The following is a 23250-nucleotide window of genomic DNA, read 5'->3' on the forward strand; positions in this document are numbered from 1 at the left end:
CTCAGTCACAGCTGTCAGGAAACATGCTAGCATAGTGTCCAAGCCTCAGTCACAGCTGTCAGGAAACATGCTAGCATAGTGTCCAAGCCTCAGTCACAGCTGTCAGGAAACATGCTAGCATAGTGTCCAAGCCTCAGTCACAGCTGTCAGGAAACATGCTAGCATAGTGTCCAAGCCTCAGTCATAGCTGTCAGGAAACATGCTAGCATAGTGTCCAAGCCTCAGTCACAGCTGTCAGGAAACATGCTAGCATAGTGTCCAAGCCTCAATCACAGCTGTCAGGAAACATACTAGGATAGTGTCCAAGCCTCAATCACAGCTGTCAGGAAACATGCTAGGATAGTGTCCAAACCTCAATCACAGCTGTCAGGAAACAGACTAGGATAGTGTCCAAGCCTCAAAAACAGCTGTCAGGAAACATGCTAGGATAGTGTCCAAGCCTCAATCACAGCTGTCAGGAAACACACTAGCATAGTGTCCAAGTCTCAATCACAGCTGTCAGGAAACATGCTAGGATAGTGTCCAAGCCTCAGTCACAGCTGTCAGGAAACACACTAGCATAGTGTCCAAGCATCAATCACAGCTGTGGGGAAACATGCTAGCATAGTGTCCAAGCCTCAGTCACAGCTGTCAGGAAACATGCTAGGATAGTGTCCAAGCCTCAATCACAGCTGTCAGGAAACATGCTAGCATAGTGTCCAAGCCTCAGTCACAGCTGTCAGGAAACATGCTAGCATAGTGTCCAAGCCTCAATCACAACTGTGGGGAAACACGCTAGGATAGTGTCCAAGCCTCAGTCACAGCTGTCAGGAAACATGCTAGCATAGTGTCCAAGCCTTAATCACAGCTGTCAGGAAACAGACTAGGATAGTGTCCAAGCCTCAGTCACAGCTGTCAGGAAACATACTAGGATAGTGTCCAAACCTCAATTACAGCTGTCAGGAAACATGCTAGGATAGTGTCCAAGCCTCAATCACAGCTGTCAGGAAACAGACTAGGATAGTGTCCAAGCCTCAGTCACAGCTGTCAGGAAACATGCTAGCATAGTGTCCAAGCCTCAGTCACAGCTGTCAGGAAACATGCTAGCATAGTGTCCAAGCCTCAATCACAGCTGTCAGGAAACATGCTAGCATAGTGTCCAAGCCTCAGTCACAGCTGTGGGGAAACATGCTAGCATAGTGTCCAAGCCTCAGTCACAGCTGTCAGGAAACATGCTAGCATAGTGTCCAAGCCTCAATCACAGCTGTCAGGAAACATACTAGGATAGTGTCCAAGCCTCAATCACAGCTGTGGGGAAACACGCTAGGATAGTGTCCAAGCCACAGTCACAGCTGTCAGGAAAAATGCTAGGATAGTGTCCAAGCCTCAATCACAGCTGTCAGGAAACACACTAGCATAGTGTCCAAGTCTCAATCACAGCTGTCAGGAAACATGCTAGGATAGTGTCCAAGCCACAGTCACAGCTGTCAGGAAACACACTAGCATAGTGTCCAAGCATCAATCACAGCTGTGGGGAAACATGCTAGCATAGTGTCCAAGCCTCAGTCACAGCTGTCAGGAAACATGCTAGGATAGTGTCCAAGCCTCAATCACAGCTGTCAGGAAACATGCTAGCATAGTGTCCAAGCCTCAGTCACAGCTGTCAGGAAACATGCTAGCATAGTGTCCAAGCCTCAATCACAACTGTGGGGAAACACGCTAGGATAGTGTCCAAGCCTCAGTCACAGCTGTCAGGAAACATGCTAGCATAGTGTCCAAGCCTCAGTAACAGCTGTCAGGAAACATGCTAGCATAGTGTCCAAGCCTCAGTCACAGCTGTGGGGAAACATGCTAGCATAGTGTCCAAGCCTCAGTCACAGCTGTGGGGAAACACGCTAGCATAGTGTCCAAGCCTCAGTCACAGCTGTCAGGAAACATACTAGGATAGTGTCCAAACCTCAATTACAGCTGTCAGGAAACATGCTAGGATAGTGTCCAAGCCTCAATCACAGCTGTCAGGAAACAGACTAGGATAGTGTCCAAGCCTCAGTCACAGCTGTCAGGAAACATGCTAGCATAGTGTCCAAGCCTCAGTCACAGCTGTCAGGAAACATGCTAGCATAGTGTCCAAGCCTCAATCACAGCTGTCAGGAAACATGCTAGCATAGTGTCCAAGCCTCAGTCACAGCTGTGGGGAAACATGCTAGCATAGTGTCCAAGCCTCAGTCACAGCTGTCAGGAAACATGCTAGCATAGTGTCCAAGCCTCAATCACAGCTGTCAGGAAACATACTAGGATAGTGTCCAAGCCTCAATCACAGCTGTGGGGAAACACGCTAGGATAGTGTCCAAGCCACAGTCACAGCTGTCAGGAAAAATGCTAGCATAGTGTCCAAGCCTCAATCACAGCTGTCAGGAAACATGCTAGCATAGTGTCCAAGCCTCAGTCACAGCTGTCAGGAAACATGCTAGCATAGTGTCCAAGCCTCAGTCACAGCTGTCAGGAAACATGCTAGCATAGTGTCCAAGCCTCAGTCACAGCTGTGGGGAAACACGCTAGGATAGTGTCCAAGTCTCAACCACAGCTGTCAGGAAACATACTAGGATAGTGTCCAAGCCTCAATCACAGCTGTGGGGAAACACGCTAGGATAGTGTCCAAGCCTCAGTCACAGCTGTCAGGAAACATGCTAGCATAGTGTCCAAGCCTCAGTCACAGCTGTCAGGAAACATGCTAGGATAGGGTCCAAGCCTCAGTCACAGCTGTCAGGAAACATGCTAGCATAGTGTCCAAGCCTCAGTCACAGCTGTCAGGAAACATGCTAGCATAGTGTCCAAGCCTCAGTCACAGCTGTCAGGAAACGTGCTAGCATAGTGTCCAAGCCTCAGTCACAGCTGTCAGGAAACATGCTAGCATAGTGTCCAAGCCTCAGTCATAGCTGTCAGGAAACATGCTAGCATAGTGTCCAAGCCTCAGTCACAGCTGTCAGGAAACATGCTAGCATAGTGTCCAAGCCTCAATCACAGCTGTCAGGAAACATACTAGGATAGTGTCCAAGCCTCAATCACAGCTGTCAGGAAACATGCTAGGATAGTGTCCAAACCTCAATCACAGCTGTCAGGAAACAGACTAGGATAGTGTCCAAGCCTCAATCACAGCTGTCAGGAAACATGCTAGGATAGTGTCCAAGCCTCAATCACAGCTGTCAGGAAACACACTAGCATAGTGTCCAAGTCTCAATCACAGCTGTCAGGAAACATGCTAGGATAGTGTCCAAGCCTCAGTCACAGCTGTCAGGAAACACACTAGCATAGTGTCCAAGCATCAATCACAGCTGTGGGGAAACATGCTAGCATAGTGTCCAAGCCTCAGTCACAGCTGTCAGGAAACATGCTAGGATAGTGTCCAAGCCTCAATCACAGCTGTCAGGAAACATGCTAGCATAGTGTCCAAGCCTCAGTCACAGCTGTCAGGAAACATGCTAGCATAGTGTCCAAGCCTCAATCACAACTGTGGGGAAACACGCTAGGATAGTGTCCAAGCCTCAGTCACAGCTGTCAGGAAACATGCTAGCATAGTGTCCAAGCCTCAGTCACAGCTGTCAGGAAACATGCTAGCATAGTGTCCAAGCCTCAGTCACAGCTGTGGGGAAACATGCTAGCATAGTGTCCAAGCCTCAGTCACAGCTGTGGGGAAACACGCTAGCATAGTGTCCAAGCCTCAGTCACAGCTGTCAGGAAACATGCTAGCATAGTGTCCAAGCCTCAATCACAGCTGTCAGGAAACATGCTAGCATAATGTCCAAGCCTCAGTCACAGCTGTCAGGAAACATGCTAGCATAGTGTCCAAGCCTCAGTCAAAGCTGTCAGGAAACATGCTAGCATAGTGCCCAAGCCTCAATCACAGCTGTCAGGAAACATGCTAGCATAGTGTCCAAGCCTCAGTCACAGCTGTCAGGAAACATGCTAGCATAGTGTCCAAGCCTCAGTCACAGCTGTGGGGAAACACGCTAGCATAGTGTCCAAGCCTCAGTCACAGCTGTCAGGAAACATGCTAGCATAGTGTCCAAGCCTTAATCACAGCTGTCAGGAAACAGACTAGGATAGTGTCCAAGCCTCAGTCACAGCTGTCAGGAAACATACTAGGATAGTGTCCAAACCTCAATCACAGCTGTCAGGAAACATGCTAGGATAGTGTCCAAGCCTCAATCACAGCTGTCAGGAAACAGACTAGGATAGTGTCCAAGCCTCAGTCACAGCTGTCAGGAAACATGCTAGCATAGTGTCCAAGCCTCAGTCACAGCTGTCAGGAAACATGCTAGCATAGTGTCCAAGCCTCAATCACAGCTGTCAGGAAACATGCTAGCATAGTGTCCAAGGCTCAGTCACAGCTGTGGGGAAACATGCTAGCATAGTGTCCAAGCCTCAGTCACAGCTGTCAGGAAACATGCTAGCATAGTGTCCAAGCCTCAATCACAGCTGTCAGGAAACATACTAGGATAGTGTCCAAGCCTCAATCACAGCTGTGGGGAAACACGCTAGGATAGTGTCCAAGCCTCAGTCACAGCTGTCAGGAAACATGCTAGCATAGTGTCCAAGCCTCAATCACAGCTGTCAGGAAACATGCTAGCATAGTGTACAAGCCTCAGTCACAGCTGTCAGGAAACATGCTAGCATAGTGTCCAAGCCTCAGTCACAGCTGTCAGGAAACATGCTAGCATAGGGTCCAAGCCTCAGTCACAGCTGTGGGGAAACACGCTAGGATAGTGTCCAAGTCTCAACCACAGCTATCAGGAAACATACTAGGATAGTGTCCAAGCCTCAATCACAGCTGTGGGGAAACACGCTAGGATAGTGTCCAAGCCTCAGTCACAGCTGTCAGGAAACATGCTAGCATAGTGTCCAAGCCTCAGTCACAGCTGTCAGGAAACATGCTAGGATAGGGTCCAAGCCTCAGTCACAGCTGTCAGGAAACATGCTAGCATAGTGTCCAAGCCTCAGTCACAGCTGTCAGGAAACATGCTAGCATAGTGTCCAAGCCTCAGTCACAGCTGTCAGGAAACATGCTAGCATAGTGTCCAAGCCTCAGTCACAGCTGTCAGGAAACATGCTAGCATAGTGTCCAAGCCTCAGTCATAGCTGTCAGGAAACATGCTAGCATAGTGTCCAAGCCTCAGTCACAGCTGTCAGGAAACATGCTAGCATAGTGTCCAAGCCTCAATCACAGCTGTCAGGAAACATACTAGGATAGTGTCCAAGCCTCAATCACAGCTGTCAGGAAACATGCTAGGATAGTGTCCAAACCTCAATCACAGCTGTCAGGAAACAGACTAGGATAGTGTCCAAGCCTCAATCACAGCTGTCAGGAAACATGCTAGGATAGTGTCCAAGCCTCAATCACAGCTGTCAGGAAACACACTAGCATAGTGTCCAAGTCTCAATCACAGCTGTCAGGAAACATGCTAGGATAGTGTCCAAGCCTCAGTCACAGCTGTCAGGAAACACACTAGCATAGTGTCCAAGCATCAATCACAGCTGTGGGGAAACATGCTAGCATAGTGTCCAAGCCTCAGTCACAGCTGTCAGGAAACATGCTAGGATAGTGTCCAAGCCTCAATCACAGCTGTCAGGAAACATGCTAGCATAGTGTCCAAGCCTCAGTCACAGCTGTCAGGAAACATGCTAGCATAGTGTCCAAGCCTCAGTCACAGCTGTGGGGAAACATGCTAGGATAGGGTCCAAGCCTCAGTCACAGCTGTCAGGAAACATGCTAGCATAGTGTCCAAGCCTCAATCACAGCTGTCAGGAAACATGCTAGGATAGTGTCCAAGCCTCAGTCACAGCTGTGGGGAAACATACTAGCATAGTGTCCAAGCCTCAGTCACAGCTGTCAGGAAACACGCTAGGATAGTGTCCAAGCCTCAATCACAGCTGTCAGGAAACATGCTAGCATAGTGTCCAAGCCTCAGTCACAGCTGTCAGGAAACATGCTAGCATAGTGTCCAAGCCTCAGTCACAGCTGTCAGGAAACATACTAGGATAGTGTCCAAGCCTCAATCACAGCTGTCAGGAAACATACTAGGATAGTGTCCAAGCCTCAATCACAGCTGTCAGGAAACATACTAGCATAGTGTCCAAGCCTCAGTCACAGCTGTCAGGAAACTTGCTAGCATAGTGTCCAAGCCTCAATCACAGCTGTCAGGACACATACTAGGATAGTGTCCAAGCCTCAGTCACAGCTGTGGGGAAACATACTCAGACAGAGAAAGGAGAAACAATGTAGATAAAGTCAGGACTACTTATTTGGAAAAAAATATACTAGTTACAAACTTTGGAAGTCCAAGAACAGAAAAATATACAAAGAGTAACATTAAGTGTGAAAACTACAAAAGCAACCTAGAATTTTAAGGATACAGTGTACTTGTATACCAACTGGACTCAACTCCACTGGCTGCTCTTCTCAGGGTGGCCTGGAAACTTATCTCTTAGGTTTTTCTGTTTCTCTGCCAGTCCAGAAGGCCCTGAAACTCATTAGCTCGAAGTGTTAATCATATGTTCATTGACAACAGATGAAACGCACAACGCAGTAAGAAAATGCCTTCCCATAACAAAGGATAGTCATTAATACACAGTGGACCTAAAAATCAAGTTTTAAAGTACTCAACAGTAAAAGAGGGGGAAACCCAGAAACACAGCAAATATACAGATAAACTCTGGATATTTGCACAAGGATAACATGTTCGTAGAAGGAGGTTGTCCTAGAGACAACGCCCCACTGTGTGTGCACGTGTCGGTCGTGGGGCTCGGCCTCCGCCCCCTGCACGGTCACTCAGGGCTGACCCACCACCACTTGAGGCGTGGCTCCACTAAGGCTTTTTTTTCTACTACAAGATGCACCTTTTCTTTCTTTCATAGCTCTGGAATGAGGATGACCACTAAGGCATTTTGCTGGCTAATTGAAGATAGAATCGCTTAGCTTTTTTGGCCCAGGATGGCTTCAAGCCTCAGTCCTCACATTTTACCATTCTGAGTAGCTAGGGTTATAGATGTAAGGCACTGGCACCCAGCTGCATTATTAATTATTAAAAAGGAATTTCCTTTTTTTGTTTTGTTTTGGGCCAGTCCTGGGACTTGAACCCAGAGCTTGGGCATAGTCCCTAAAGTTATTTTGCTCAAGGATAGCACTGTACCAATTGAGCCAGAGTGACACAGCTTTTTTGGTAGTTTAGTGGAGATAAGAATCTCACAGATTTTCCTGCCCAGTCTGGCTCCAAACTGTGAACCTTAGATCTCAACCTCCTGAGTAGCTAGAATTATAAGAGTGACCTAATAGCACCTGGCTACAATCCTTTTATTTATTTTGTCGTGGGGCTTAAGCTGGGAGTTTGGGCACTGTCTATGAGCTCTTTTGCTCAAGGGTAGCACTCTACCACTTCAGCCACAGAGTCACTTCTGATTTTCTTGTGGTTAACTGGAGATAAGAGTCTCACAGACTTTCCCCTGATCTGGCTTTGAACTGCAGTCCTCAGATCTCAGCTTCCTGAGTAGCTAGGGTTACAGGCATGAGCCACCAGCACCTGGCTCCAATTTGCTTCTTATTTTACTTTTTTGTCCCAGTCCTGGGGCTTGAACTCAGGGTCTGAGGGCTGTCCCTAAGCCTTTTCTTCTACTACTTGAGTCACAGCTCTACTTCCAGCTTTTTTTTTTTTTTTTTTGAGTAATTTATTGGACATAAGACTCTCACTGACTTTCCTGCCTGGTCTGGTTTTGACCTGCGATCCTCAGATCTCAGCCTCTTGAGTAGCTAGGATTATAAGCATGAGCCACCAGTGCCCAGCTTCCTAGACTTTTATTCTAAGAGTTTGGCCAGAACTGTGTCCAAATAAATGGGCAGCAGAAGCACTTTGTGCTGAGCAGTGCAGGCCTCCCTCACCGTATGGGAATGCGAAATCTCCCAGGAACAGAGCCAGCCTCTTGTGACTGCAAGTGAGACCAGCCTTCTAACCTGTGTTCCCTGGGTATATGAAGTGTGGCTTCTAGCAGAGCCCCTCCTGAGACTGCAGAGAGCACGTGGCCACACAGGACATTTCAGGAAGAACCCTCCTAGCTGGCAGGAAGCGGGGGAGCGCGCGCTGGGTACTGACCACGACCGGGGGGCAGCAGGCCACTCAGGTAGGGGAAGCTCGCTCTCCTCAGCTCATCCAGCTTCTCCTGCAGCTTGCGCACCTGGCTGTCGGAGCGGCTGACCCTCTGCCGAAGACTCTTCAGCTCGCCATTCTTCTTTTCCACCTGCTCCCTCAGGCAGCACACCTGGCTCTTGTTCTGCCGGGAGGAGAAGCAGTAGGAGTGCAGGGAGTCGATGAGCTTGCAGGCCCCGGATGCCGACAGGATAACCTCATTGATGGACATGGGGCTAGCATCACTGTGCTCGCTCTGCACTGCTTCTGCGGCTGGCTTCGGGGTGACATCGTTTGGAGGGGCAGAGGAGCTCTGAGAAGGCTTCTGAGGTGTTGCTGTGAGTGACGAGGTGGGGGGGCTCTGGGCCACACTCTTGTCAGGCCCCAGGTTATTCCCGCTGCAGCTTGGCTCCACATCTCTCTTCGGTCTCTTTCGGTCTATAGGGTCTCGAGGGACAGATGGCCTCTCTCGAGTGTGCTTGGAGGAGAAACTGTAAGAATGAAGAGAGCCTATGAACTTGCAAGCCCCGGACCCTGGCGGGGTAAAGTCGTCCTTGGAAATGCCACTCTTGTCTGCTCCGCTCACGTCCGCCAGGGACGTGGCATTCTGATGGCCCGCCTCTGCCTGGCTGCCTACCACTGGAGTGATCATCCTAGCTCCTGGAGTTCTTTCCAAAGACTGCTGCTCCTGCTCCCAACGGACAGCCTCTGTGGCGGCCTCAGGTGTGGTGTCACCGTGCAGGGCTGGTCGCTTCAGCTTGCCTGACTCTGGCTTGGCCATTGGATTTTCACCAGAGGACGAGGACCCTGCGCCTCCTTTCCCAGCTGTGCTGTTTGTGGGTCCCCTCACGCTCGCCGAGGCCTTGCTGGTGTCCTTCCTTCCAGTTCGGCCATGGCCTCCAGCCCCTCTCTTCTTCTCTGAGAGATGGAAGATGGAGGGTACCGCGGTGGGCTTGAGTAGGCGGTGCTGGTCCTCCAGCCTTTTGGAAAAGCTGTCTTTGGTGAAATGTTCGCTACAGAGGAATGAGTACTTAGTGGGGGTCCAGTTATCCCTCTGAACAGCTTTTAACCACTGGATCAGGCGTTTTGAGTCCTTTAAGGGGAACCTGTGGGACACAAATAATTAGAAATTACTAAATGTTTCTCCCTGGTGAATAACAACGAATATGGTCAAAGACATTCATCTGAATTCTGAAAACAAAACAATGAAACCTATTGAAACTCTTAAGAAGGGTGAAGAGGGTAAGGGAGAGTTTTAGAACGGGTGGGTTTTGGGGGGGATACGCGGTCTGTACATATAAAAATATCACCATGAGGAAGTGGCGCTGTGGCTCAAGTGGTAGAGCACTCACCTTGAGCTGAAGAGCGCAGGCCCAGAGTTCAAGCCCCGTGACCGACCAAAAAAAATCACCCTGAATCTTCCTTGTACATTAATGTATACTAGTAAAATCCTGACTCCTAAAACTACCAACTATAAAATTGGAACAAGTATTTCTTGCAAGCATCTAAACTTATATTGACTTCATTTGCTTCAAGATAATTTAAGGACATTAAAACCATCTTCTATTGCAAGTCATTACTGGAATGGAAAGAAAGAGGGAAGACCTCTGTTACCCTGGAGGAGCCCAAATCTGCAGGGCAGATAGGAGCGAAGCATAAGGGTCTTCCTGGCGGTGGCAAATGAGTACAGAGGATACAAAGAGGCAGGATAGTGTCTGGACAACAGGAAATAACTCCGAGAAGCTGACCAGTGATTGGCCCTTGTAGTACCTAGAAGGCAGGGCTATGGGCATTAAAACCAGGACTGCTGACCCCCCCTGCTGGGAAGCCAGGAAGTGACTACCAGAGATGGGATCAAGAAGCTAGGGAAACATCCCAGGTGTCCAGTCTGGTGCCAGCCCTAGCTGTGGCCCAGGAAGCTGAGCACATGGAACCAGCTCCAGACAACGACTCAGAAGCTGTAGTTCCTTGATCCTCTGTGCTCCCACCACAAGACTCTCCCAGGCCGGGTAAAGTATAGGGACATTATATATGTGCGTGTGCGTGTATGTATACACACATTTTATACAATAAGCCAGTCACAAGTGGATAAATACTACATGTACTCCAACAAACACAGTAGGGTACCTATATAGGCTACTGAGAGCAGTCAAGTTTATATAGACAATCTAGAACAGTTGTTGGGGGTGGGAAGCAGGGGAGGGGAAGTTGGGGTAATGATGAATAGGAACAAGAGTTTCAACTTCCTAAGATAAAAAGAGTTATAGGAATAGATGGTGGTGATAGTTACTCAATAATATGCATGCACATAGTCCCATGAACTGTATACCAAAAATGTTTAGGAGCTGGGCACCAGTGGCTCATACCTGTAATCCTAGCTACTCAGGAGTCTGAGGTCTGAAGATCACAGTTTCAAGCCAGCCTGGGCAGGTAAATCCATGAAAGTCTCTCCCTCCACCCCTCGCCCCCCCCCCACACCCCCCAGTCCTGGGGCTTGAAATCTGGGCCTGCTAAGTGCTCTACCACTTGAACCACAGAGTGACTTCTGCTTTTTTCTGAGTAACTTACTGGTCATAAGTCTCACACACTTTCCTGCCTAAGCTGGCTTTGAACCGGGCTCCTCAGGTCTCAGCCTCCTAGGATGACAGGCCCAGGAGATTCTAATCTCCAATTAACTACTAAAAAGCAAGAAGTGGACCAGTGGCTCAAGTGGTAGAGCACTAGCCTTGAGCAGTAAAAGCCCAGGGACAGTGCCCAGGCCCTGTGAGTTCAAGCCCCAGGACTGTCACCACAAAGTAAGGGACTGGAGGTGTGGTTCAACTGTTGAGCGCCGGCCTAGTAAGGGCAAGAATTTTATGCTGTGTCTTACGCCACAATTAACTAGCCTCTTGAGAGTCTGGGTGTCTTTTCTTCCTGATTATCAAGAAAGATAATGTAGTGATCTCGTATTCGGAGAGACAGGATGTGTACTGGAGACGGCTCAGACCCCACTGCATGCTGGGGAGGCGGGCAGGGGTCCCGGAGGGGAGGGGGGGCAGGGGTCCCGGCCAGGGGAGGGAGGGGAGGCAGGGGTCCCGGCGGGGGAAGGGAGGGGGGGCAGGGGTCCCGGCGGGGGAAGGGGGGGCGGGCAGGGGTCCCGGCCAGGGGAGGGAGGGGGGCAGGGGTCCCGGCGGGGGAAGGGAGGGGGGGCAGGGGTCCCGGCGGGGGAAGGGGGGGGGCAGGGGTCCCGGCGGGGGGAGGGGGGGCAGGGGTCCCGGCCAGGGGAGGGAGGGGGGCAGGGGTCCCGGAGGGGAGGGGGGGCGGGCAGGGGTCCCGGCGGGGGGAGGGGGGGCAGGGGTCCCGGCGGGGGGAGGGAGGGGGGGCAGGGGTCCCGGCCGGGGGAGGGGGGCGGGCAGGGGTCCCGGAGGGGAGGGAGGCGGGCAGGGGTCCCGGAGGGGAGGGGGGGCGGGCAGGGGTCCCGGAGGGGAAGGGAGGGGGGCGGGCAGGAGTCCCGGAGGGGAGGGGGGGCGGGCAGGGGTCCCGGAGGGGAGGGGGGCGGGCAGGGGTCCCGGAGGGGAGGGAGGGGGGCAGGGGTCCCGGAGGGGAGGGAGGGGGGCAGGGGTCCCGGCAAGGGGAGGGGGGCGGGCAGGGGTCCCGGCAAGGGGAGGGGAGGGGGCAGGGGTCCCGGCCGGGGGAGGGGGGGCGGGCAGGGGTCCCGGAGGGGAAGGGAGGGCGGGCAGGGGTCCCGGCCGGGGGAGGGGGGGCGGGCAGGGGTCCCGGCAAGGGGAGGGAGGGGGGGCGGGCAGGGGTCCCGGCCGGGGGAGGGGGGGCGGGCAGGGGTCCCGGAGGGGAGGGAGGGGGGCAGGGGTCCCGGAGGGGAGGGAGGGGGCCGGGCCCCGGCCGGGGGACCCCTCTCCGCGCGAGCCCCACCGCGGCCTCCCCGCCCGGGGCCCGGCCCGTTGTAGGGCCCGCGGCCGCGTTCTCCAGAGCAGCGCCGGGCGCGCGGGGCCGTCGGGGCGCGGGGCGCGGCCGCGGGCCCACGCCGAGAACTTCCCCGGACGGCGCGCGCCGGCGCCCGGCTCGGGAACTTACTGCCCGGCCGCGGCGCCAGCGCTCCGTGCCGCGGCTCGCAGGGCGCCCGGCCCGCCCGGCCTGCTCGGCCCGGCCCGGCCCGGCCCGGCCCCGGCGCGGGCGGCGGACTCCGCCGGCCGCCGAGGCAGGAAGTGGAGCCGCGCCCGCGGGACCACCGCGCCGCCCGCGCCGGGGCCCCGAGCCCGGGAGGGCCGGTCCCCCGCGGACGCGCCCCGCGCCCGATCGCGCTGCGGGGCCGGGGGGACCCGCCACGGGGGCCGGGCGGGCCTGGGACGGGGCCCGGCCGCCGCGGGAGTTGAGCGGCGTCCCGGGGGCCTCCCGGCGGCCCCACCGCCCGCGGCGCCCGGCTCAGAGACGGCGGCCGGGCCAAGGTCACACAGCGCCGGGCCCGGCTCGGGGCCCCCGGCCCCGGAGGCCGGCGCGCGGCCTCAGTTTCCCCGCGGGCCCGGCGGGCCGCGGCGGGGGCGTGGCGGGCCGCGTACCTGTGGAAGGAGACGGCGCGCTTCTCGCCCTTGCCCTGCCGGTTGGAGCAGTTCGCGGCCGCGCAGCAGATCACCATCGCGGGCTCCGGCCCAGCGCGCCGCCGGGCTCTGGCCCTCGCCGCCCGCCCGCCCGCCCGCCGGCCCGGCCCGCCCCGAGGGAGCGCGGCGACACGGCTCGGGACGTGGGTCGCGGCTGCGCCGTACGGCAAGATGGCGGCGCGCGGCCGCCCGCCGCGGGCGGCGCCCGGGCGGCCGGGGCTCGGCGCGGGGCCGCGGGGCGGCGCGGCGGCGGCGGCGGCGGGCGGGCGGCGGGGCGGGCGGGCGCGGGAGCCGCCCCGAGGCCGAGTGCGTCTGGCGGCATGCGCGAGCGGCCGTCCGTACGACAAGATGGCCGCGCCCGCCCGGCCGAGCCCGTCGCGCCGGCCGGGCCCCGGGGTCCTCGGAGGGGCGCGGCGCCGCACCGGGCGCCGGGTCCCGTCAGGGAGGCCGCGGCCCCGCCTCGAGCCTCCGGCGGCCGGCCCCGCCTCTGCCGGCCCCGCCTCTGCCGCCGCGCCGCCGTACGCCGCGATGGCGGCGCCCGCGCTTCCGCCGCCCGCGCCCGGTCCTCGCGCGCTTGGCCCCCGCGGCTTTCCGTCGCCGCGTCGCCCGGCGGCCTGTCGGGGCGACGCCGGGGTCAGTCCGCGGCCGGCCGGCGAAGATGGACGCAGGTGAGGAGGGCGGGGAGCGGGCCCGCGCCGCGGCGCCCCGGGGCCCCGAGCCCCGGCCCCCGCCCCGCCCCGCCGCCCGAGGCTCGCGGGGCCCGCGCCGGCGGCGGAGCTCGCGGAGGGCGCCTGGGACGGCCGGTCGGGCCGCCTCTCCGCGCCGCCGGCGCCCCTCGGTCCTCCCGGCCCGGCGCGGGCAGGGCGGCCGGCCTGCGGGCCTCAGGCGCCCCGGGCCTCGCGGCTGTGGCTGCCGGGCGCGCGCAAGGGCCCGGCCGGCCGAGCGGAGCCGGGGAGCGCCGTAACTCGGTGGAAGTTGTCCGTCGCGGCTCCACCTCTTGTTGTTACATTCAACCACCTGCCGCCAACCCGGGCGTCGTCTGCGGCCGGCGGAGCTGCGGGGCCGCCCGCACTCCGCGCGCCCCGCCCGGCCCGGCCCGGCCCGGCCGCCCGCACCCCGCCCGGCCCGGCCCGGCCCGGCCCGGCTGCCCGCACTCCGCGCGCCCCGCCCGGCCCGGCCCGGCCCGGCTGCCCGCACTCCGCGCGCCCCGGCCTCCCCGGCCCGGCCCGGCCCGGCCCGGCTGCCCGCACCCCGCCCGGCCCGGCCCGGCTGCCCGCACCCCGCCCGGCCCGGCCCGGCTGCCCGCACTCCGCGCGCCCCGCCCGGCCCGGCCCGGCTGCCCGCACTCCGCGCGCCCCGCCCGGCCCGGCCCGGCCCAGCCCGGCCGCCCGCACTCCGCCCGCCCCGGCCTCCCCGGCCCGGCCCGGCCCGGCCCGGCCGCCCGCACTCCGCCCGCACTCCGCCCGGCCCGGCCCGGCCCGGCCCGGCCGCCCGCACTCCGCGCGCTCCGGGCCGGGAGGCCGGCGAGACGGGGCCGGGACGCGGCGCGGAGAGGCGGCCGGACCGGCCGTCCGCGAGCTCCGCCCGCTGCATTCGCCTTTGCCGGCGGACACTCGGGAGGTGCGGGTCCGTGCCAGGCGCGCCGCCGCGGGCCCCGGTCGGGGTCGGAGTGCGTGGGGGGCGGGGGCTCCCCGCGCCCGGCCGGGCCGCGCGTGTGCTCAGACCGCGTGGGGAGCGCGGCCGCCGGGGCTGCGGGTTGGGCACCAGACGCCGTGTTGCTGGGCCTTGGGCTGGAAGAAGGCTTGCAGCCCTTTGCTCGTCTACTTTTTAGGCATCGGTGTATGCGTACCCAAGGCTATTCCTAGGAGAGAAACGGGCGGGTGCATCCGTCGTGTTACCAAATTTCACGTAAATGTAAATGCTACGAACACAACCACGTGGTCACTTGATAATACTCCAGGAGTACTTGTAGGATCAAAGTAGGAAAGAAGTTTGGGTTTTTAGGCCTGTGTTGTTGCTGATTAAAACATTTGAGGAAGTGGGCACTGGTGACTCCCGCCTGTAATCCTAGCCACCCGGAGCCTGAGGTCTGAGGATGGAGATTCAAAGCCAGCCGGGGCTAGAACTTTCATAGGACACTTTACCTCCAATAAGCCACTCAGAAAAAGCTGGAAGTGGCAGTGCCGCTCAAGTGGTAGAGCACCAGCCTTGAGCAAATGCTGCTCAGAGACCCTGGCGCCAAAGTCAAGCCCTAAGAGGGGCATCCAAAAAAGAAAGAAAGAGAAAGGGCGTTTTTAGGGCAGGGGTGGAGAACCTCTGACTGGGATGTGTTAGGCCGCAGAAATCATTTGGTACAGGAAGGGACAGATAGAAGGTTTCTATCAGCCACCAGAGGCTGCCTGCCTAAACTGATTATTTTGTATGACTCAGGAAGGATGTTGTAAATAGACAAATGGCTTTTGGCAGAAAAAAGGTTTCCCACTGGTTTAAGAGTTTGATGGGATGATTTTCCTTCTGACATAATGCTGAATATCCTTTTATGGTCCATCTTCCCTTGATCCCTGGAGTCCTTGAAGATTGTTTTCTTCCAGCACGTGTGGTTCTTATAAATGCTCATTCCATAAGCTACATCTATTATTGACTGCCAAGTATATGTGCCAGACATTGTTCTAGGCCCAAGGACTAGAGAAATGGACAAAATAAGCCAGGCACCAGTGGTTCATACCTATAATCCTCTCTACTCAAGGTGACTGAGATCTGAGGCTCAAGGTGAAGCTAGCCTGGGCAGGAAAGTTCCCGGGACTCTTATCTCCAATGAACTGCCCAAAAGCTGGAAATGGAGCTAGCTGTGATAGAGTCCCAGCCTAAGCAAAAGAAGCTCAGGGACAGTGCCTAGGCCCTGAGTTCAAGCTCCGGGACCAGTACCAGAAAAGAAAAAAGAAGTGCAGAGAACACTGGTCATGTCATCATCCTGTCCCTGGCGGACAGGCGTGAGAGGTACTGTAGGACCTGCAGTAGTAGATTGGAAATGTAGCCGTGATGGCTAGGAAAGGTCTCATTTTGGCTTTTTGTTTGTTTTTGTCGGTTGTGGGCTTGAACTCTAGTCTGGACGCTGTCCCTCAGCTCTTCAGCTCAAGGCTAGCGCTCTACCACTTGAGCCACAGCGCCACTTCTGGTTTTCTGATGGTTCATCGGAAATAAGAGTCTCACAGAGTTTCCTGCCTGTGCTGGCTTTGAACTGCAATCTCAGATCTCAGCCTCCTGAGTAGCTAGTATTACAGACGTGGGCCACCCGTGCCTGGCTTAAGGTCTCATTTTGAAGGTTACATTCTGACCAAGACCCAGCAATGGTGCCGGAGGAAGGGCAAGTAGACTGATTGAGGAGCATCGGGGGTGAGTGTGCCCAAGTCCAGAGACCCCCGTTACCGGAAGCTGGAGTGGAGGGTGGCCGCCTGATCCTTCGGAAGGTGCTGAGAAGAGAAGCAACATTATTAGACTGAGGTGTGGCTTGCTCTCTCTGGAGACTGTCTGGCAGAGGCCAGGTCAGAAGCGTGGAGGCCAGGGAGGCGGCCAAAGAGAGTTAATTAGGGTGGAGAGAGGCTTGCCTTCTTATTGTGTGGGTAAGGCCCAGGCTATCGGAGTTGTTTACAGGTTGGAAGCTGAGGGAAGGGTAGAAACAGTGAAAGAAAGCAAGATTTCATAACTGAGCTGAGAAACTTGGATGAGGAGGCCCTGCTCGATGGAGAACTGCCCGGGCTTTGGTTTTGTGTGTGATGAATATGAGTTGATGGCATGTACAAGTATTGGTTCCATAGGCTTGAAGCTAAGAGAATAGGCGAATGGGAGACGTGTGCAGGGTGCTACGTCAGATGAGGTCGCTTCGGATCCGAGTGTGGGCAGGGAAGGAGCCCAGGGCTGCTGATGTGCAAGGTGGCAGGCAGATACAGTTCGGTTGTGTTTTCTACCCATCCCCAGCGCTGTTTTTAGAAACAGTCTCCTGATTCTAAGAGCCACTCTGGCCAAGACCTAAGGAGCTACACTGTCTATCCTTGGGAACAAATCCTGTGTCTGATGCTTACATCTCCCATGCTCTGTCACATCGTGTCTGTCCTGAGTGGTAGTTGGTGAGGCGGAACTTCAGTGAACAACTTAATTATTCCCTACTACATGTTGAGCATTTCTAGTTCAGACATTCAAAATCCAAAAGCCTCCAAAATCTAAAGCTTTTAGTGCTGACCTGATGTCATAAATGGAAAAACTGTACACCTGAGCTCACATGACAAATTGCTGGAAATGTAGCATCCTCCACCCTGCAAAAGAGAAAGAAATATAGACAGACACTGACTATCTTTAGGCATTCACCCCAGCATTTGGGATATAAAGACAAGAGCGTCACAAATTCAGCCTGGACCATACAGCAAGATCATGTCTCAACAAAACAAAATACCCCACAATCATACTAAAAGTATTTTTATAAAATTACTTAGGCTGTCTATATAGATATAGATAAAACATAAATGAATCTTATGCTCAGATTTCTGACGTATTCCCAAGATATAGCTATACAAATATTTTGAAAATCTGGTCCTAAACATTTTGGATAAAGTAACAGCCTGTACAAGAATTGTAGTTCGTGGGCTGGGAAGGTGGCTCAGCGGTAGAGCGCTTGCCTTGCATGCATGAGGCCCTGGGTTCGATTCCTCAGCACCATATAAACAGAAAAAGCTGGAAGTGGTGTTGTGGCTCCAGTGGTAGAGCGCTAGCCTTGAGCTGAAGAGCTGAGGGACAACACCCAGACCCAGTGTTCAGGCCCCACGACCGGCAAAAAGAAAAAAAGAAAAAAAGAATTGTAGTTCTTAGAGCTGATACAAAATGTAAATCTAGTCTGTTAGCATAAGATATTAATGACTGAGGCTGTTTGCTACAGAGCAGTGGGTTTTAATGTGGACATTCTGTCCAGCCTCTTCATCAAAGCAGTGTTTTCTAGTTTCTTGACTTTTAACCAAAATTTTGATCTCCTACATGCAATCTGTGGTGTGTGTGTGTGTGTGTTGTGTGTCTGTGTGTGTGTGTGTGTGTGTGTGTGTGTTTTGTTGGTCATGAGGCCTGAACTCTGGGCCTGGGCGCTGTCCCTCAGCTCTTCAGCTCAAGGCTAGTGCTCTTGGCTTCTGCCCTTTAAATGCAGCCATATTAGCCGGGCCCTGGTGGCTCACGCCTGTAATCCTAGCTACTCAGGAGGCTGAGATCTGAGGATCGCGGTTCAAAGCCAGCCCGGGCAGGAGAGACCGTGAGACTCCTATCTCCAATAAACCACCAGAAAACCGGAAGTGGCGCTGTAGCTCAAGTGGTAGAGGGCTCGCCTTGAGCTGAAGAGCTGAAGGACAGCGCCCAGGCCCAGAGTTCAAGCCCCACGGCCGACCAAAAAAAAAAAAAAAAAAAAATGCAGCCATATTGGGCTGGTCGCTAGTGGCTCACGCCTGTCATCCTAGCTACTGAGGAGGCTGAGATATGAGGATCACGGTTCAAACCCAGCCCTGGCAGGAGAGTCCGTGAGACTTATCTCCAATTAACCACCAGAAAACCGGAAGTGGTGCTGTGGCTCAAGTGATTAGTGTTCACCTTGAGCTGAAAAGCTGAGGAACAGACCCAGGGCCAGAGTTCAAGCCCCACGACTTACCTCTCTCCCCCCAAAAAATGCAGCTATGTCTTTTTTAAGCAAAATTATATATAGTTGAATTTGTTTTTTCTTTTTTTTTTTTTTGTTGGTCGTGGGGCTTGAACTCTGGGCCTGGGCACTGTCCCTCAGCTCTTCAGCTCAAGGCAAGCTCTCTACCACTTGAGCTACAGCGCCACTTCCGGTTTTCTGGTGGTTTATTGGAGATAGGAGTCTCATGGTCTCTCCTGCCCGGGCTGGCTTTGAACCGCGATCCTCAGATCTCAGCCTCCTGAGTAGCTAGGATTACAGGCGTGAGCCACCAGAGCCCGGCTGAATTTGTTTTTTCTAAAAATTGACATTTGTTCAGTTCTTCTTTGCATTGTACTAGTGGTCAACACTTCTGAGTTTGGGGACAGAATGTAGTCCTTCCACACTGTGTCCTAACTCATCACCACGGCGGGCCCAGAAGGCACGGTTAGTGCGCTCTCAGTGGGTCACGGCTCCTCTCCCCCAGCCTTGTTAGGAAAGCGCAGTTGTTTCCATCTCACCAGGGAGGGAACTGAGGCACAAAAATGTTACTTGTAGGAATCATTCTTGATGGCGTCTGGTTCTATGACTAGGGATGCCTTCAAGTCTGTGATGTACAGATGCTTGCGCTCACAGTTTCCTGTGGGCCCTGAGGTGGGTGTGGTGGGAGGAGCCTGTGGGCGGCACACAGCATGGCTGCCACTGAGGCAGATGTGACTGACCCCGGGGAGGGCATGACCCCGGGGGAGGGCAGGGGGGAGGTCTGCTTAGTTCTTTCCACGTGCAACAGAGAGGGGCAACATTGGGTGCTGCTGCTTTGTGACTCCTGTGAAGCTGGCAGTAGCAAAACTTTATGGTTGCACTCCCTGGGTATTTCTTCATCCCCAAGCTGGCTGTTGGTTAATAGTGCTGCACAACCCGTAATTTTCATGGTTACAGTGGGAGATTTGGCAATGTATTTGAAGTTAATGGAATGCCTCTTATTATTTTCACTCTGAAGTTGGCTTCCTCAACTATAACATTTGCTAATAAACCTAAGAAATTTGCATGTTCTGCATTTTGCTGCTTTGGTGGTAGAGAGTCTCAATTGCAAAGCTGCTCAGGCATTAAGACCTTACTTTCAGAGTGAGTCTTTTTTTCTCTGCTTTCTTGTCCACTAGTGTTCTTCCCTATCTATCTATCTATCTATCTATCTATCTATCTATCTGTCTGTCTGTCTGTCTGTCTGTCTGTCTGTCTGTCTATCTACCTGTCTGTCTGTCTGTCTGTCTACCTATATCTGTAGCATGGAAAACCGAGTTATCAGAAAACTCTTCATCTGTTTCCTTGTCTGATTCTAGCTAATAAGTGTTTATTGACTCAGCAATGTGGTCCTTTTTTTTTTTTTTGTCGGTCGTGGGGCTTGAACTCTGAGCCTGGGTGCTGAACTCTGGGCCTGGGCACTGTCCCTCAGCTCTTCAGCTCAAGGCGAGTGCCCTACCACTTGAGCCACAGCGCCACTTCCAGCTTTTTCTACTTATGTAGTGCTGAGGAATTGAACCCAGGGCCTCATGCATTCGAGGCAAGCGCTCTACCACTGAGCCACCTTCCCAGCCCCATGGTCCTTAATGGCAGGTTTCTTCACCTCTCTAGGGATTCCAGGTAGGAAACCCTGATTGATTCCTTGAAATGGCCTCAGATCTGAGGAGAGTATTCCAACAATATGGCATTGCTCTCCTGCAGTATTGTTAGTTGACATTCCACAGGGTTGCTTTATCCTTTTCCCTTCTGGGTCCTGTCAATTGGATAAAACCCAGAAACCAATGAATAGCAGTGCTTTCTGAAGACCAGAGGTAGCTTTACAGGGCCAGGGGTATCATGACGTTTTCCAGTGTCTTGGAAAGATAAGATAGGCATGGACTTTAATTCATTCCAACTTAGCTTTTATAATCATGTGCAGAAATAATGGTATGTAAAAGCCAAGAGGGATAAAATTGAACTTTATTCAAGGTGACTGAGCAGCATGGTTGGCATGTTTTTGAGAGTAGACAGGGGTGATGTGTAAGAGCAGAGTTCTAGGATGGTGCACACAGCTGTGCTGCAGAGCTCCCGCAGAGCTCCTGATGCCCACTACGGGTAGACCGCCCTCCCTCTATGGTTGGGGGTGTCTGCAGAGCCCCTCATGCCCTCTACGGGTAGACCACCCTCCCTCTATGGTTGGGGGTGTCTGCAGTACTTCCGAGTCTGTGACTGGAAAGTAGCTGCATACAATTAAACTTTCTGGGCACAGGAAAGATAAATGTATTGCCAACCTGTAGTAATGACACCAGCTCCCTTCTCTGCTGGTGAGCACTGCCCAGAAAATCTTTCATGGAAACTTCACAGATGTGTGGCAGAGCACCCTATTATCACATTTTATGGCCAGGTGCTGGTGGCTCACACCTGTAATCCTAGCTAATCAAGAGGCTGAGATCTAAGGATCATGGTTTAAGGCAGCACAGGCAGGAAAGTTTGTGAGACTCTTTTTTTTTTTTTTGTCGGTCATGGGGCTTGAACTCTGGGCCTGGGCGCTGTCCCTCAGCTCTTCAGCTCAAGGCGAGCGCTCTACCACTTGAGCTACAGCGTCACTTACGGTTTTCTGGTGGTTTATTGGAGATACGAGTCTCACGGTCTCCCCTGCCCCGGGCTGGCTTTGAACCGCAATCCTCAGATCTCAGCCTCCTGAGTAGCTAGGATTACAGGCATGAGCTACCAGCGCCCGGCTTTAGTGAGACTCTTATCTCTAATTAACCACCAGAAAACTGGAAGCAGTGCTGTGGCTCAAGTGGTAGAGTACTCACCTTGAGCTGAAGAGCTGAATGATAGTGCCCAGGCCCAGAGTTCAAGCCCCACAACCGACAAAAAAGAAATTGGACAAATGGTTCAGGATCCTAAAACCTATGAGTGACCCAGCTGGTATTTAAACCCTAACTGCCAGGGACCAGAACTGACCTGCTCCTGCCTTTCCAAGAGGAGTGTGAACAGCACAGGAATGTCCTCCCACTGTGTGCATGGTTACCTCTGCAGCATGTGCGCTTAGGCACCCTGACAAGCTAAGGGACGTCACCCAGTCCAAGTTCAAACCCCAGTGTGGGGGGAAGGCAGCTGGGAGGGCGACACCACCTGGCGTCACCACGAATGCCTGGAAGCTGTGTGTGTTTCTGCTCCTGGCCTGGGGCTGCACACCATGCTGTTGTCCAGCACCTTCTCTTAGAGAACGAGCAGACATGGATTTCTCCAGCCATAGTGTGTGGACAGGAGGACTCTGGGCTTTCCTCAAGTAGTTGAAGCAAAACAGTTAAGATGGTGCTTGGTCTCGCGAGCAGGTTGGTTAGACACCTGGCCCCTGGCATGTAGGCAGTACATGTGAAAGCTGGAGGCACTGCCCTTTGGTCTCAAAAAAGAGACATGTTCTAGGCTTTGGCCTGTTTTCCTCTTGGCTCCTCTGCGTACTACGCAAAAGGGGTCCAGCTCCCAGATCCCCCAGAAGTAGTACCCACCCTTCTAGAGCCAACCTTCTAGCCAAGAGATGGTGGCCTAGAATCCCCTAAGCTCAGCCAGGCTCTGAGTTTGTCACCACAGCTGCACGTGTGAAGCTGTAGGTTACCCATAAATGCTTACTCCACACAGTTTTTATGGCCTCTAGTCTGCAGAGACAAAGGGTGTGGTTTCAGTTTACTGTTGACCTTGGGTATGTAACCTTTTAAGCCTTAGTCCAGGGCTTTATTTGTTGTTGTTCCTCTTGTCAGCTGTCAGTCTGTCTTGGTGGCTTAGATCTGACTTCAGTCCCCACTCCTTAGCAGGGACCGGTCCCACAGGCTGTCTGGTGTAGTCACAAGGTTTGCTCACTAAAGCTACTGGAAGTGCTGACATGGGGTGTGCTATTTGTTGCAAGAATCTATATTGGAATCTGTCTTCACAGAAGCACTGTGGATGATCTCTTGGGTATTATTTTATGCCAATATATCAGCTTTGGTTTCCACAGCCACTCTGACCTATGATACTCTCCGGTTTGCCGAGTTTGAGGATTTCCCTGAGACCTCGGAGCCCGTTTGGATCCTGGGTAGAAAATACAGCATTTTCACAGGTACTGGCCTCTGCTTCTGCAGAAAAGCCTCTTTTGATAGCGATTGCTGTCTACAACCTCCTATGACGTCTGACTTCGTGTGTGTCTCCCTCTTTTAAACAACCCTAGAGAAGGACGAGATCCTGTCTGACGTGGCGTCCAGACTGTGGTTTACGTATAGGAGAAACTTCCCAGCCATTGGTAAGCACCTCACTTTTCTTCGGTCTACAACAACATCGTGCTTTAGAAAGGAGGAGACCTTACACTGAACAGTTTAAACTCCATGCCAGACACCTCATTTTATCTCCAAAGCAACCCTGGATAAATAAATAGTCTGAGGTCCCCTGCCCAGTAATGGCAGAGCTCAGCTCCAAACCGGGTGGTGGTGTTTTCTGCCAGCAAACTACAGCTTGCTACTGGAGCTTAAAGTCAGCCTTAAGGGTCAGGACAGCATTTTAAATGTGGAGAAGCAAAGTGTTGGCCACAGTAAGACAGTATGCTGCCTCAGAGGATTTTGGGTTCTAGTTGTATATTTGAGTGTGTGTCCTGGGTCCCTAGTACCACATAGTTTTCATCCTCAACTAGGAAGATTGAAGAGCAAGGTTGTATGATGTGCTTTCATGGGACATTAAAGTAGATTCCTTACACGTGATTTTTGTGGGGGCTGGTGTGTCCCACTATAATCCTAGCTACTCAGGAGACCAAAATCTGCAGATCATAGTTTGAAGCCAGTTTTGG

At 54.1% G+C, this 23250-nt stretch overlaps 2 protein-coding genes across 2 annotated transcripts in view; one reads left to right on the top strand and one right to left on the bottom strand.

The window, feature by feature from the left end:
- Thap4 (THAP domain containing 4) overlaps positions 1 to 12831 on the bottom strand; it is a 40116-nt gene extending 27285 nt beyond the window's left edge. Inside the window, exons 1-2 of the mRNA XM_042699675.1 lie at positions 12707 to 12831; positions 8121 to 9259 (exon numbers count right to left, since the gene is read on the bottom strand). Coding sequence (XP_042555609.1) covers positions 8121 to 9259; positions 12707 to 12783 — 1216 coding nt within the window. The 5' untranslated portion in view covers positions 12784 to 12831. The remainder of the gene's footprint in view (positions 1 to 8120; positions 9260 to 12706) is intronic.
- A 478-nt stretch (positions 12832 to 13309) lies between these two features.
- Atg4b (autophagy related 4B cysteine peptidase) overlaps positions 13310 to 23250 on the top strand; it is a 31953-nt gene continuing 22012 nt past the window's right edge. The window contains exons 1-3 of the mRNA XM_042699659.1: positions 13310 to 13413; positions 22432 to 22533; positions 22642 to 22713. Coding sequence (XP_042555593.1) covers positions 13404 to 13413; positions 22432 to 22533; positions 22642 to 22713 — 184 coding nt within the window. The 5' untranslated portion in view covers positions 13310 to 13403. The remainder of the gene's footprint in view (positions 13414 to 22431; positions 22534 to 22641; positions 22714 to 23250) is intronic.

Source organism: Dipodomys spectabilis, unplaced genomic scaffold, assembly GCF_019054845.1.
Source record: "Dipodomys spectabilis isolate Male_0828 unplaced genomic scaffold, ASM1905484v1 ptg000261l, whole genome shotgun sequence".
Taxonomy (NCBI): Eukaryota; Metazoa; Chordata; class Mammalia; order Rodentia; family Heteromyidae; genus Dipodomys; species Dipodomys spectabilis.